This window comes from Trichomycterus rosablanca, chromosome 15 (genome assembly GCF_030014385.1).
Source record: "Trichomycterus rosablanca isolate fTriRos1 chromosome 15, fTriRos1.hap1, whole genome shotgun sequence".
Classification (NCBI taxonomy): Eukaryota; Metazoa; Chordata; class Actinopteri; order Siluriformes; family Trichomycteridae; genus Trichomycterus; species Trichomycterus rosablanca.
In genome coordinates this window covers 30,380,127-30,395,266 of record NC_086002.1, presented here as the reverse complement: position 1 = coordinate 30,395,266, position 15,140 = coordinate 30,380,127, and the positions used below count along the sequence as shown (strand labels likewise).

The 15,140-nt window shown below is 44.2% G+C and overlaps 1 protein-coding gene and 1 pseudogene across 1 annotated transcript in view; both read left to right on the top strand.

Moving 5' to 3' along the window:
- LOC134329419 (sodium/potassium-transporting ATPase subunit alpha-1-like) overlaps window positions 1-9,626 on the top strand; it is a 33,382-nt gene extending 23,756 nt beyond the window's left edge. The window contains exons 15-22 of the mRNA XM_063010675.1: window positions 1,256-1,424; window positions 1,502-1,656; window positions 2,327-2,450; window positions 5,013-5,158; window positions 5,241-5,371; window positions 5,462-5,563; window positions 6,977-7,068; window positions 7,160-9,626. Of these exons, the coding sequence (XP_062866745.1) occupies window positions 1,256-1,424; window positions 1,502-1,656; window positions 2,327-2,450; window positions 5,013-5,158; window positions 5,241-5,371; window positions 5,462-5,563; window positions 6,977-7,068; window positions 7,160-7,188 (948 nt within the window). The 3' untranslated portion in view covers window positions 7,189-9,626. The remainder of the gene's footprint in view (window positions 1-1,255; window positions 1,425-1,501; window positions 1,657-2,326; window positions 2,451-5,012; window positions 5,159-5,240; window positions 5,372-5,461; window positions 5,564-6,976; window positions 7,069-7,159) is intronic.
- Window positions 1-15,140, top strand: part of LOC134328691 (NACHT, LRR and PYD domains-containing protein 3-like) — a 1,194,473-nt pseudogene that overhangs the window by 793,612 nt on the left and 385,721 nt on the right.

The following is a 15,140-nucleotide window of genomic DNA, read 5'->3' as shown; positions in this document are numbered from 1 at the left end:
TTATATTTAGTGGTACTGGTGTAGTTTATAGTGATATTTGTATTTAGTGTTGGTGTAGTTTATAGTGTTTATATTTACTGTTGTATTTACTGTTATTTGTATTTACTGTTATTTGCATTGATTGATATTTATATTTACTGTTTGTATTTACTGTTATTTATATTTAGTGTTATTTGTATTTAGTGGTACTGGTGTAGTTTATAGTGTTATTTGTATTTACTGTTATTTATATTGAGTGTTACTTCAGTGTAGTTTATAATGTTATTTATATTTAGTGTTATTTATTGTTGTTGTTTATACTACGTGTTTTTTTGAGTGTATTCTAAAGCTTTTGTAGTTGTATTTAGTGTTTGTTGTTCAATTGTTCAGTTTCATTCCGACAGCTCACTCAGTGTAGCACCAGCGCTAACAGATTAGCTTTATTCATGTTTTTTTTTTTTTTTTACCAAAAATAAAAGTTGGCAATGTTTACCATTTAGCAGAAGTGTGTGATATAAAGCTACATCATTGTTATAGAGACGAGCTTTAAATAATGTGTCGATTACATCTTTAGTTTTAAGGGTGAGTAGCTAACAGGTTCCCCAGATTCACCAGCGTCGTTTAATTTAGCTACAGGTGCGTTACTTATGAACACGTATGTTCATGGTGTTGTGCTAATGGTGCGATAAGGTACCAAAATGACTGAGTGATCATAGGTGGCAAATCTATCTATAATAAGACATTCATGATAAACGTTTATGATGATAAAGCTTTTTTTATTCAAATTAAAATCCTAGCTAGTTAGCATGACTGGATAATATTGCTAAGTGAATACAAGACCATATTCAACAACAAACGCTAAGGAATAACACTGCATAGCCGCTCAGGTGGCGCAGCGGTAAGAACACACCCTGCAACCGGAGCTGGATCTCGAATACATCGTATCGAATCTCAGCTCTGCCTTGCCGGCCGAGGCTGAGCGGCCACATGAACAACGATTGGCCTGTTGTTCAGATGGGCGGGATTAAGGCGGGACTAGGGCCGGATGTGTGTCTCTCTGTCAGAATGGTGCAATTACGACCTCTGCTGGCTTGATTAGAGGCGCCTGCACAGAGATGAGGAAGGAGTGCTCTCAGGTTGTGTCTCTCCACACACAACGCTAGGTGGCACAACACTCGTCAATGTGTGGGTGATAAGATCGAAGTAATACTAAATAAAAATTGATCTAGCATTAGCCAGAAGCTAAATCGTGAATAATATATCTTTTTCAAACCAGGGTGCCATCGTGGCCGTGACGGGCGACGGCGTGAACGACTCTCCCGCCCTGAAGAAAGCCGACATCGGCGTAGCCATGGGTATCGCCGGGTCCGACGTCTCCAAGCAGGCCGCCGACATGATCCTCCTGGACGACAACTTCGCCTCTATCGTGACCGGAGTGGAAGAAGGTGGGGAAACCGCTTCGAATTTGACTTTCCTAACGACACGGTTGCGTAATTCGCTAAATCCGTGGTTTCCTCCCCAGGCCGGTTGATCTTCGACAACTTGAAGAAATCGATCGCCTACACCCTGACGAGTAACATCCCCGAGATCACACCGTTCCTGTTCTTCATCATCGCCAACATCCCTCTTCCTCTGGGCACCGTGACCATTCTCTGCATCGACCTGGGAACCGACATGGTAAGCGCGGGCGGAGCCCACGTTGGTTACGTTAGTTTACCTTGATGCAAATGAGGCTGCCATGTGATGCCGCGATTACCAATAGGAATTGAGCACTGAGCAGAGCCGGCGCGAAAGGCTAGGGTCCGTTTTTGGTTCCTAGATGATAGTTCCTGTCAGACACGGAAGAGAATCTCATTGTCAAGGTGTCGGACTTCTGCAGATAGACGCATGTCGACTACACAGACAGTGATGGACTACCCAAGGATTCAATTCATAGACAAGCGATTTCCCTCCAGGATTTATTATTTTTTTTAGAGGGTACTGACATGGCTTTTGCTTTTTTGGCATCGGTGCTTGCTAGACTGCCACAGGTGGGTGGTGATGACACTTCCGATGTGAACACAAAGCGATCAGCGATCACACACTTGGGCGACGAGGTTAAAAAAAATCGCTGCCAATCTGAAAGTAGTCCAAGACTCTTATTGAATGACTATTTACATTTGCGGCATTTACCAGATGCTTCATCCAAAGCGACTTACACTTGTCATTGATAAACAATTCAATTAAAGCTTAAGGGTCTTGCTCAGGGGCCCAACAGTGGCAACCAGAAACCTTATGACTATAGTAGTCCAGTAGCTTAACCACTAACCTACCACTGAATGAGGTTCTAACTACTTCAAACCTTCAGGTTCCTGCAATCTCCTTGGCTTACGAGGCTGCCGAAAGCGACATCATGAAGAGGCAACCCAGAAACCCCAGAACGGACAAGCTGGTGAATGAAAGACTCATCAGCATGGCCTACGGACAAATTGGTAAGACTCGTGTTTTTTTTTATTTATTAATTCCCCTTTTTAATACCCAGGATTTGTCCAACTTTTCATTTTATTTCAATAGCATCACTACAATCATACACATCAGACCCATCCTATCATTAGTAACATACAATTGGACAATCAGCATTTTAACAGAACAAGAATATGACATACAACTATGCTGGATACCAGGACACAGTGGAATTACAGGAAATTAGAAAAAGCAGATCAAGTAGCTAGAGAAAAAAACAAGACAAAATACAACGAACATCAAAATCCCATCAACCGACTTAAAAGCATCAATAAATCTCTACAGTACATCAAAGGAAAATGGCAAAATGAATGGAATACCCAGCTCACCAATAAACTATATGAAATACACCCCAACGTTAATGCCAAGCCAAGAGTCCACCAGGGACGACGCATAGTCCAGGTCATATACACGAGGTGCCGAATCGACCACTCCAGAATAACCCACCAACAGTGAAACCTGCCAAACACCTATATCGATAAAACACGTCATTTTTTTTGTTTTTTTGTTTTTAATTATCTGTTTTTTCCCACTTTTTTCCACCAATTTTTATCCCTATTCTAATCGTGTCCAATTACCCTGATCGCGTCCTCTATACTGATTCGACCCTTTTGCCGCCGACCGAGGACGCCACTCGACTGACTTGCGCCCCCCTCCGGCACGCAATCGGTACAGCCTGCATTTTTCACCCGCACGAGCCGAGTTCGTACGCCGAGAGACACCGCGCACGGAGGGTCACGCCCCCCTCGACGTCGTCCCTTAGCCCCGTGCAGGCGCCGTCAGTCGCACCAGTTGTGAGGACCTACGCTCCGACTCTACCCCTAAGCCCCTGAACAACAGCCGAAGGTTGTTCACACTGCCGCCCGACCCGGTCGGAAAGGCAGAGCCGAGCTTCGATACGACGTATCTAGAAACCCGACTCTGGGGCGCTAGCGTACTTTACCGCTGCGCCACCTGAGCGGCTAATGAAACACATCTTGATAGAATGCCACACATGCCAGAAACTATCAAAGAGACTCTCACACAAGACAACACAAGAAGACTTTTAAACCTACCTTGCAACCATAAAAATAAAAATGAACATATAATATGGACCAAAATATGAAGACACATACATAATACCTATTACTGCCATTAATTGACACCAATGTGTTAAACATGGCGTTAAAACTTCAATAAATAAATACATTTTCAATAGCGTCAATACAAAGTCGATTTTTCCTCGAGACGAGACATAAACCAATATCGGGGACAAATGGTGAACTCTGAGATAAACCCAAACATCAACAGTAGGCCAAGGACGTATGAGACGCAGAATCGGCCACACCGGCGAAGAAGGCTGTCTCGATTCTCAGCTCCCTCGTACCCCGTTTCCACCCAAAAGAACCATGGTTCTTGAACCGGTTCTGTTCGGGTTTCTCAGAACCTTAATGTCCTGTAGAGAACCGACGCGTGTCTCCGGCAAACCGGCTCAAAATGTAATCAGGTGAACTTTAAAAGATAAAAATGCAGCATCAAGCTCCATATGAGACCCCCAGCTGACGCCATTGTTGCTGTCGCTATGGACGATGGACGTCACGGTTCGGGCTGAAAAACCCAGTATTCCGTGGTGCCAGATTGGCCCGCTAGTTCGCTGTCTGGAACCTCTTTTTTCCGGTGGAAACACGCAAGGTCGAGTTCGGGAACCGGAACGGGCTCCGTGCCGCGTCGGTGGAAGAGGGGTATCGGTGGGGGTGGGAACGACAGCAACTCGGCCACGAAGTGGTAGCCACGTAAAATGACTGAGCGGGTCAGCGGATGCGCAGAGGTCGCCGACTTTCTGCAGAGTCGATCGCTACAGACCTCCAAACTTCATGGGGCCTTCAGATCAGCTCAAGAACAGCGCGTAGAGCTTCATGGAACGGGTCTCCATGGCCGAGCAGCTGCATCCGAGTCTTGCATCACCAAAGGCAATGCAAAGCGACGGATGCAGTGGTGTAAAGCACGCCGCCACTGGACTCTAGTGTTCTCGCGCTTCTCAGTCTGGGTTTGGCGGTTGCCAGGAGAACGGTACTTGTCTGACTGCGTTGTGCCGAGTGTTAAGTTTGGGGGAGGGGGGGGGGGGGATGTCATGGGGGGTCATGGTGTGGGAACTCTTAATGCTTCAGCATACCAAGAGATTTTAAACAATTTCATGCTCCCGACTTTGTGGGAACAGTTTGGGGATGGCCCCTTCCTGTCCTGACCTCAACCCGATAGAACACCTTTGGGATGAATTAGAGCGGCGACTGCGAGCCAGGCCACAAATGCGCTTGTAGAACAATAGAATGGTCATAAATTCCCATAAACACACTTGTGGAAAGCCTTCCCAGAAGAGTTGAAGCTGTTCTAGCTGCAAAGGGTGGGCCGACATCATATTAAACCCTGTGGATTAAGAATGGGACGTCACTCAAGTTCATATGCGCGTGAAGGTAGACGAGCGAATACTTTTGGCAGTATGGTGTATGTGGACACCAAGATGGCCCAGATACTCATGCAGCCCGTATCTACAGGTATGATCCAAGCTCTGGCTGGCTTCTTCGCCTACTTCGTCATCCTGGCTGAAAACGGCTTCCTGCCCGCCACGCTCCTGGGTATCCGTGTGCACTGGGACGACAAGTACACCAACGACCTGGAAGACAGCTACGGCCAGCAGTGGGTGAGTGGAAACCCTTGACGTGTTCAGGGTTCCTAAGATCTAAACGTTGCGTCCGAGCTGAGCGTTGCGATTCTCTTTCCAGACGTACGAGCAGAGGAAGATCGTGGAGTTCACCTGCCACACGGCTTTCTTCATCAGCATCGTGATCGTGCAGTGGGCCGACGTGATCATCTGTAAGACCAGGAGGAACTCGGTCTTCCAGCAAGGAATGAAGTAAGCCGGGGCTAGAGTTCCTCCGTAGTGAATTATACAGGTTTCCTAGATCATCTTTAATTATTTCGGTTTATATTTTCGTCAACGCAGGAACAAGATCCTCATCTTTGGACTGTTTGAGGAAACGGCTCTGGCGGCTTTTCTATCCTACTGCCCAGGCATGGACGTTGCCCTTAGGATGTATCCACTCAAGTAAGTTCTGCAATTTTCCTCTGTCCAGTCGTATCCAGAGATCCGTATCGCTCACTGAGAGTCGTGCACTGATCCCCATTATCCCCGGTCTCATTGTATAGGCACAGCTATGAGGAGTCCCCTACTTACAGGCGCCCAGCCTGCCGGTAGCAGAGCCGAGATTCTAACTTGCGAGTTCGGAAGTTTATTATAAGTAGAGTCTGTTATAAGAAGATTTATTTATTGAGTTAATTTTTTAGCATTTATTTAATATACACAGTGGTACCTTGTAACTCGACGCCCATCGCAGAGAAATTTGTATCCTTAAACTCGACGTATTTCATTTCAAATTAACAATAAACAGCCACTTTCTTCGGCGCTTCCATTAAGTAGTGTTGCCAACTTAGTGACTTTGTCGCTATATTTAGCGAGTTTTCAGACCCCTAGCGACAAATCTAGCGACTTTTTCTGGTGTTGTTGGAGACTTTTGGAGACTCGACCATGAAAACACATTGTTCTGCAGTTGATTGATCCTGCCGTGAGCCCCTCCGCCGCCCCAAAGCACTCGCGGGCGGTCAGTATCACAGTCAGTGTTGCCAGATTGGGTGGTTTTCCACCAAAATGGGCGGATTTTGTTGGCAATTGGCAGGGATAAACACGCTTAAAATGTAAATAAAAAACTATTGCTTTCTAAAGCAGGTGGAATATAAATAGGCCTACCCTTTTCCACCACATCCAACCCGCTGTCAAAAGTTTGATTGACAAATTATTCTTTCCAGTCCAAGACACTGTTCCCACGCCCATCAATGTAAAAATAATTTGCCCTTTATAATGTATAATTACTGATCTGTACATTTTAAGATACTAATTTGTAGGTCATGATGGTTTAACTGGTTTATTATTTGTGAAATGCTAAACATCATCTGCTTATCCTGTGTTTTGGGCGTTTTTTGGCTGAAAATTACTGTCGCAATCTGGCAACCCTGCTCAGAGTAGCTCAGTGTTGTCTTAAAAAAGAAAAACAAACCACGAATCAACAGAGGAACGTTCATTTGTAGTTCTAAACATATTTAGGGTGGGGTTTTTTTTACCCACTTTATTCCTCTCTTCTACAGCGTCAATTACACGCAAATGGACCTTATGCAAATTAGGCGATGACGTCATTTAGCGACTTCTAGGACAGCCAATAGCTACTTTCCTTACTGAGGAGTTGGCAACACTGCGATTAAGCGTTGCAGTAAGACATCATCAAAGTGCGAACATGAGACGAATCTGCATTTGTGTAAAAAAAAAAACAACCCCATTATTTTTACATTAGCCTAATATATATCCGGTTCCAAGCCTGGATAACTTCGTCATGTCAAGAACGACAGTTTGGATAAATTCGGTATAAACGATGCTAACGTTTATTTAAACTCTGTCTTGTTTCTCCAGACCAAACTGGTGGTTCTGTGCCTTCCCGTACTCTCTTCTCATTTTTATCTACGATGAAATCCGAAAGCTCATCATCCGGCGCAGCCCAGGAGGCAAGTATCGGTGTGGGGGTGTGGGATTTATTTTTATATCGAGCGCTGTACGACAATCGTGATGGTTAAACGTCCGTCCCTTGTGTTCCAGGTTGGGTGGAGAGAGAGACGTACTACTAAAGCATCCCGTCGACACCGCACACGTTTATTTGCATGGCTGTCTTGCTGCTTGGAATTTTGAGCACAATAATTCAGATTCTTTTTTTTTTATATATATATACACAAACACACACGAACGAACATCCGTATCTCTACCGAGACGTTTGCGTGCCTTGTTTCTTACGCTGGGCCAACTTTATATACATTTTTAAAACAGACATGAATAAAATTCGGGTTAGTTCCCCACATTAAAAGTTTTTTTTTTGTTTGTTTACACATAGGTCAAGCTTTTAAATTGAAATTGAAGTGACTGTCCTGCCAGCTCAAGCTCAGAAACTCGAGTGCCAATAGGGTTGGGAGTCGTTTGTATTTTTTGCGATTCTGATTCTGACTCGATTCTGCTAATCGATTCACCATTTCGATCACAAAATTCGATATTTTAGGGGGTAAAAAGGTTAAACGTTTAGGTACTAAAAATATTTCTCTTCTTTTAAGTGTTAACTAAACGTTTAGAAAGTAAATAGACTGAAATAAACTTATTAAACTGCGCCATATCATACAACTCATCTCTGAGGAAAACTAAACGATTCAGGAACGATTCATTGATTCACCGAGCCTCCTTCGACCCAATAAACTCGATATTTAAAACGAACAGTGTGTTAAATACGCATTTAACTAAGCGGTTCTTATAAAGTAAGAATAAAATAAGCATAATCAGCTTTTTCTGGCTACTTTTAGATGCTTATCGCGGTCCTAATTACACATTAGCTTAAGGTTAGCCGTACATGCTAACTCTTTAACGCTTTCGTGTTGACGCCTGAGGTAATAACATAGACAGGTCCTGGCAGATACGTATGCACGTCCTTGCAGATATGTATCCTTTGTTTACAATAATAAAACGTTATCGCGTTTAGGAACCGATAAGCAGAACCGAAATTTAATTAAATGTTTATTTTTAATAATTAGGGAAAAAATCTTACGTTAAATGTAATTGATTAAATGTGGGATTTATTAGTATTTAGAAATGACTCCTACCTAACACAGGACATCCTGAGGAGATATAAACGGCTCATTCGATAACTTGATTAAAAAGTAGTATTAATTAAAAAGTTAAGTCAAATGTTGATTGATTAAAGTCCACATAAAACCATAAACCATGTAAAGTGAAGTTTTATAAACTTGGTAACTTGTCAACATTAAATTTATTAGGTTTCTGGATCATATTGGGTATTTGAACTCCATTTGGGACTTACTCAGGAGCCCAACGGTGGCAACTCTACGCCTGTGGGACTTGACCCAGCATCCTTCCGAGTGCCAATCCACTGAGCTACCACTGCCTTTTAATATAACACAACATTCACAGTCCAAACGTTGGATAGAAACGACGGCAAGAAGGTCCTGGGTTCGATCCCCAGGTAGGGCGGTCCAGGTCCTGTCCTCCCACAGTCCAAAGACGTGCAAGTGAGGTGAATTGGAGATACAAAATTGTCCATGACTGTATTCGATATAACCTTGTGAACTGATGAATCTCGTGTAATGAGTAACTACCGTTCCTGTCAGAATGTAACCAAAAGTGTAAAACATGACGTTAAAATCCTAATAAACAAACAAACAAACAACCCTATTGGCAAGAACAGACCATGTGGCATGTATACGGCCAACATCGGTTAGGTCAAGGCTGGGGGTTCCGGTTCAAAGCTGATTCTGTTACATGTATGTGCCGTGTGTGTCTATTTTTTTTATTATTATTATTATGATTTTTTACATTCATTTACACCAGAAATGGTAACTGGTTGCCAAATGTCCTAGTTACATTTATAATACTGTAAATTCTCAGTTCCGTTTAGGTTGGGTTGGTTTGATCGCAGGATCGATTGGCCCTTCAGTAGTTGCTTGCTGCATGAACGTCCAATTACTCCAAATTTGGAATCGTCCCAAGCTATTTCTATACATACATACATACATACATACATACATACATACATACATGCATATATATACTCTGTTTTACTTAAACTAAATTAGTTCCTAGACCACGATAGAAGTGAGACCAAAATGTTTTCTTATACACACGTGTTCGATCACTAGGCCCGATACGGTTAAGCATGCGTTTTGCCTGACATAAGGGAAGAAAAAAAAATGTAATTTGTACACAAAACCATGTATTTATGCATGATTTTGCATGACTTAAAATACTATACCTGTCAAACGTTTCTGGATTAGCGGCGGACATCGTAAATACCCAGGGGACCAGATCATTTTGGAACGTTTACAGTTTAAAGTTTCTGCCTAATTTGGGCTGTATCACTTTTTAAAACCTTGATAAATCGCCGAGAATACGAGCTTACGGATCGCTGTCCATGTACGACCTGGATGTGTACGTCACTAAATGCATTTCCTTTTGTGATAAAGACTGTTAAACCAATAAACCAATAAAATTCCATGTCTGAGAGCACCAAGCGAGTCTCCGTCTTTGTGTACGTGGAATAAAAGCCACTATTGTCGAGTTGTCCTTTCTTTTAAAGGACTGATGTATGTAAATGACATCAAGGGTTTGAATACAGCATGTTTGATGAGTAAATCTATACTGATATTGGATAGACAGCAGTCATATTGGAGATGTACACCGATCAGCCATATCATTAAAACCAGCTCCTAGTTTCTACACAGCTCCACTTACCATATAGAAGCATTTTAGTTCTACAATTACTGACTGTAGTCCATCTGTTTCTCTACATACTTTGGACCACCATGGAGCAGGTATTACTTAGGTGGTGTGGTGGATCATTCTCAGCACGGCACTGACACGGTGGTGGTGTGTTAGTGTGTGTTGAGTGGATCAGACACCGTGTCCACTCACTGTCCACTCTATCAGACACTCCTACCTAGTCGGTCCACCTTGTAGATGTAAAGTCAGAGACGATCGCTCATCTCATCTGTTGCTGCCGTTTGAGTCGGTCATCTTGTAGACCTTCATCGGTGGTCACGGGGCGCTGTTGGCTGGGTATTTTTGGTCGGTGGACTATTCTCAGTCCAGCAGTGACAGTGAGGTGTTCAAAAACTCCACTGATCCACTGTCATTGTCACTACAGTGCTGGGAATGATCCACCACTTAAATAATACCCACTCTGTAGTGCTCCTGTGGGGGTCCAAAGCATGCAGAGAAACAGATGGACTACAGTCAGTAATCGTAGAACTACAAAGTGCGCCTATATGGTAAGTGGAGCTGATAAAATGGACAGTGTGTGTAGAAACAAGGAGGTGGTTTTAATATTATGGCTGATCAGTAATGTGGGCGCTTGGGTGGCACTCTAGCCCACTAATGCCGGCGGTGCTACTGGCTTGTGTGGGCGTCCGCATGGACACGATTGGTTGATGTCCAATAGTGGGGGATGCCCTCTCAATGCTGGTTCCAAGCCCAGATAAAAATAGGAGGGTTGCTCTGGTGCCAAGTCTGGTAGGTGGACCAGATCTGTTCGTAAATGTAATAAATATTTAATAATCCTTATTAATTATGTCTATGAACAGCTTATGATGCATTCATTCGCATGTAGGTCTACATTTATGTTGCTACTGTTTACACATCGCCATGAAAGATCATCTTCTGATATCAATATTAACGCTGACTCGATGTCAAGATGTCATCCCAGTATCTTACTGGTATACATCGATTAGGCATAACTTTATGACCACCTTCCTAATGTTGTGTTGGTCCCCCTTCTGCTGCCAAAACAGCCCTGACCCCTGAAGGTGTGCTGTGGTAGATCTTAGCAGCAGATCCTGGGTCTACTTCAACATCAACTAACTATTTGTAGTTGTTGACCTTAGGTTTTTTTGTAGTTTAAAATAGATTTTTATGACCTCCCATCATGTGTGATTATTTTACTCTTCACAAGGAAATGCAACTGGACTCTTTCTAAGCTCATTGACTCCATCTAGTGGGTTTGCAGAACCTTTGACATAGAGTACCAAGGGAGTACCCTGATTACTATCAATACCATACCAGGGGATGATTCCCTTGGCCACTATCCTATCTTGACCACTACCCAGTTGGGAAACCTGTCTACCATGACTGGCAAGTATTTAATTTGAGGTGGTAGCAACGGCTCATGTTTAGCAGCATCATGGTGGTTTCTGCCATGTTAGACCCGAGTCTAGAGGTAATTTTACCATTTTGCTTGTTTCCGGGACGCAAAATGGTCAATTTTCCAATTTACCACTTTGGTACTATGTCGCCGTTCCTTTTCACCACACTTAAAAGACGTTTTGGCACCGAGGAGATCGAGCGGTTTAGTGTTTTAGCTTTTATTTTGTCTCGTTCTTCCTGCGAACACGTCTTAAGATGTGCAACAGTACGGGCTCGTCGTTCTCTATAGGGGTCAGGTCAGGACCGCAGGCGTACCCTTTTCTTCCGCAGCTACGCCTTTGTAATGTGTGCAGCAGGTGGTTTTGCATCGTCTCGTTGAGAGATGCTGGACGTCCCGGGAAAAGACGACGTCTTGTTGCTGAAAGATCTCGATGTACTTTTCTGCATTAATGCTGCATCACAGAAGTTCTGGAGTGCTGATTCATCTGACCACGATACACGTTTCCACTGTGTGACGGTCCATCCTAGATGCCCCCGAGCCCAGAGAAGTCGACGCCGCTTCCGGACGTGGTTAACATAAGGCTTGTTTTTTGCACAGTAAAGTTTTAAGTATCATTTGTGCGGTAACTCTGTATTGTAGAGCTTGATAAAGGTTTGATAAATTAATCCCTCACCCATGTGGTCATATCAGCTAGTGTTGGGTGGAGGTTCTTGATGCGGCGCCGTCTGAGGGATGGAAGATCACGGGCGTTCAGGTTAAGCTTGCACCCTCGGCCTTTACGCACTAATATTCCTCCCGATTCCTTGAATGGTTGAATGATATTATGCACCGTAGAGGGAGAACATGCAAATCCCTTCCAATCTTTCTTTGAGGTTCATTGTTCTTAAACATTTCAATCATTTTCTCACACATTTGTGGACAAACTGGAGATCCTCTGATCATCTCAATCACCATGATTACAATCACCTGTTTGGAATCGCATCATTTTTTAGTTATTTCACCTCATTACTAACCCTAAATTGCCCCCGTCCCAACTTTTCTTGAAATGTGTTGCAGGCCTGAAATGCAGGAATGGATGTTTATTAATAAATTAAATGAAGTTGAGCAGATAAAACATGAAATATCTCAGGTAAGAAACTCTGTCCCAACTTTTTCTGATTTGGGGTTGTAGATTAGGTAGAGCAATATGCCCATCCGGGTCAGCAATGAGTCCTGGACTCAATAGGAACAGTCAGTGTTTGTGGACTGCAGTTGCAAAAATAGTACATCAATGGATAGTGACATATGGTCCCATTTGGCAACTTCGTATGCCAACGAATTACCCCGTAACCCTTGAGGAGTGTCGGAAGGGTCATGACCTTTGATAGAGAGGTCTTACCAAATTTATGCGCCACACCAAAGGCATATCGGGCTTTGAAATGAAGTTGCCTCGGTTAAAGGCATCAGTTACCTCAAAAAAAAGGTGTAGTCATTGGGAAAAAGGTCAAGCCGAACGCTAGGGGAACGGTGAATGACCTGCATACGGTCGTGTTCGTCTAGCAACACGTTGTCCGATTGCAGAGGTTCAGCTGGCGAATCAGGACGTGTGGTTTAATGGTCAAGTTTTGGATAGGACAGAGAATGACCTCGTAGCCTGAGCATCTCTGGCTAGTCCTACTCTATTGGAGAGTCTGGATATAAGAGCACCTGATGAGATGAGATGAGATTTGGACAAGTATGCAAGAGGTCGGATGGTTCCCCTATGCTTATGGGTCAGGAACCCAGATGCAGTTACCCCATCCTTAAAGACTTGAAGCATGAGACTGTACATCCAATCTTTTAGACTAGTGGCTCTCCAAAAACCCCCTTGACTTGGGTTATGATTGGGTTATTATTATGCTTTCAGCGAAGGAGATCCCACAAACCCAAGATTTAGGTAAATATCTTGATATCCTGGAGCTTCCTCACCTGGGTCTACGTCAGCGGGATCCGCATCAACAACTGTATCGGAGTCTTTCATTCTCAAAGACCCAACGAGTGACATGACATCACAAGAGCTTGGTAAGTTTGCCAGCCAGGGAACCTCGGCTTCTTGGTTGAGGACCACCGTTTTAGACTTTCGTCTGGTAATGGTTGAGGATTGGATGAACCCATTCCTACTGAAGAAGAAGCGAGAGATGCTTCCTCCATTACCAGCAACACTGAAAACAAGTTGGTTAGAAAGCTCAGTGATCCACATTGCTTCGCCATGTGCTGATAGCCCAGAGATAGATCAAGAAGGACAGTTCCATGATCGACACAACACTGGTTTAGTATATCATTTACTTTGGAGGGCTTGGGGAGGTCTGACCTTCCTGATAAAGATCGAACCCACATATATTTCCAGAAGGGCAGTGGGTAGCACTGTTGCCTCACAGCAAGAAGGTCCTGGCTTTAGTTCCCAGGTTGAATCCGGGTCCATTCGCAGGTACTGCACGCACTTCTCAGCGTGGGTTTCCACCAGGAGCTCCGGTTTCCTCCCGCAATCCAAACAAAGTCATGCAGTCAGGTTAACTGGAGATGCTAAAGTCCACCTAGGTATGAGCGTCTGTGTGGCGAACTGGCAACCTGTCCAGGGTGTTTCCTGCCTTTCTCCCAGTGAATTAGACCCACCGTGACCCTGAATAGGATAAAACGGTCATAAAACAGACAATGACTGAAGTAATTTGTGGAAGAATCGATTTCAGACACCCTTGAAGTGGACCGTACCATTTCTCCTCTCATCTGCCTCCCACATTGGTTGGAAAAGCATGACCAAGACTTCCAGGTACTACCCTGGCACCCTAATTCCCCAGACTCGAACCTAGTTGAGCATCTGTGGGAGCACCTCGATGGCCGTGTTGGCTCTATGTTAGTTTTACTAACATTCCTGTGTTAGTGATTATTATAGAGCGAAAAAGATGGGACAGTCCTAAGAAATCACACACCGGTCGAATCGGGACACTAGGCCACCAAACTCAGGACTTATTATCTGTATTTGAGTTACGATAGGCGATATATCCCCATCCACAAGATCCCTTCGCGAGACTCTTTGTTCTCACGGATAACTCTACGAGGTCGACCCTGGTCCTGTGGTTCTTCTCTGATCTCTGGGCGCAAAGTGTATACAGGTGCAGAGAAGTAAAACAAAAACGATGGCTTCAGTAGACAAAACAAAGTAGGAAAACAACGTTCACAGATGTGTGCGGTACAGAACGTCTTAGAAGGTCGAAGATGCAGCATCGAATCGGGAAAATGTTGGGACATTATGGAAAATGCTTCCTCTTTGTTTGATATACTTCCATTCCTGCATTTCAGGCCTGTAACACATTGAAGTTGGGACAGTAAAGCATTGGTCACTATGACCACCAGCTAAACAGGCCTGGTAGGTCGTCACAGGTATCTGGACCCATGCTGACCGCAGTGCATCCCACAGCTGCTGGAGGGGGCGTGGAGGACGATCCGTAGAGCCAACACGACCATCGAGGTGCTCCCACAGATGCTCAACTAGGTTCGAGTCTGGGGAATTAGGGTGCCAGGGTAGCACTTGGAAGTCTTGGTTATGCTTTTCCAACCAATGTGGGAGGCAGATGAGAGGAGAAATGGTACGGCCCACTTCAGGGGTGTCTGAAATCGATTCTTCCTCAAATTACTTCAGTCATTGTCTGTTTTATGACCGTTTTATCCTATTCAGGGTCACGGTGGGTCTAATTCACTGGGAGAAAGGCAGGAAACACCCTGGACAGGTCGCCAGGTTGCCACACAGACGCTCGTACCTAGGTGGACTTTAGCATCTCCAGTTAACCTGACAGCATGACTTTGTTTGGATTGTGGGAGGAAACCGGAGCTCCTGGTGGAAACCCCAGCTGCAAAGTGCACACAGAAAGG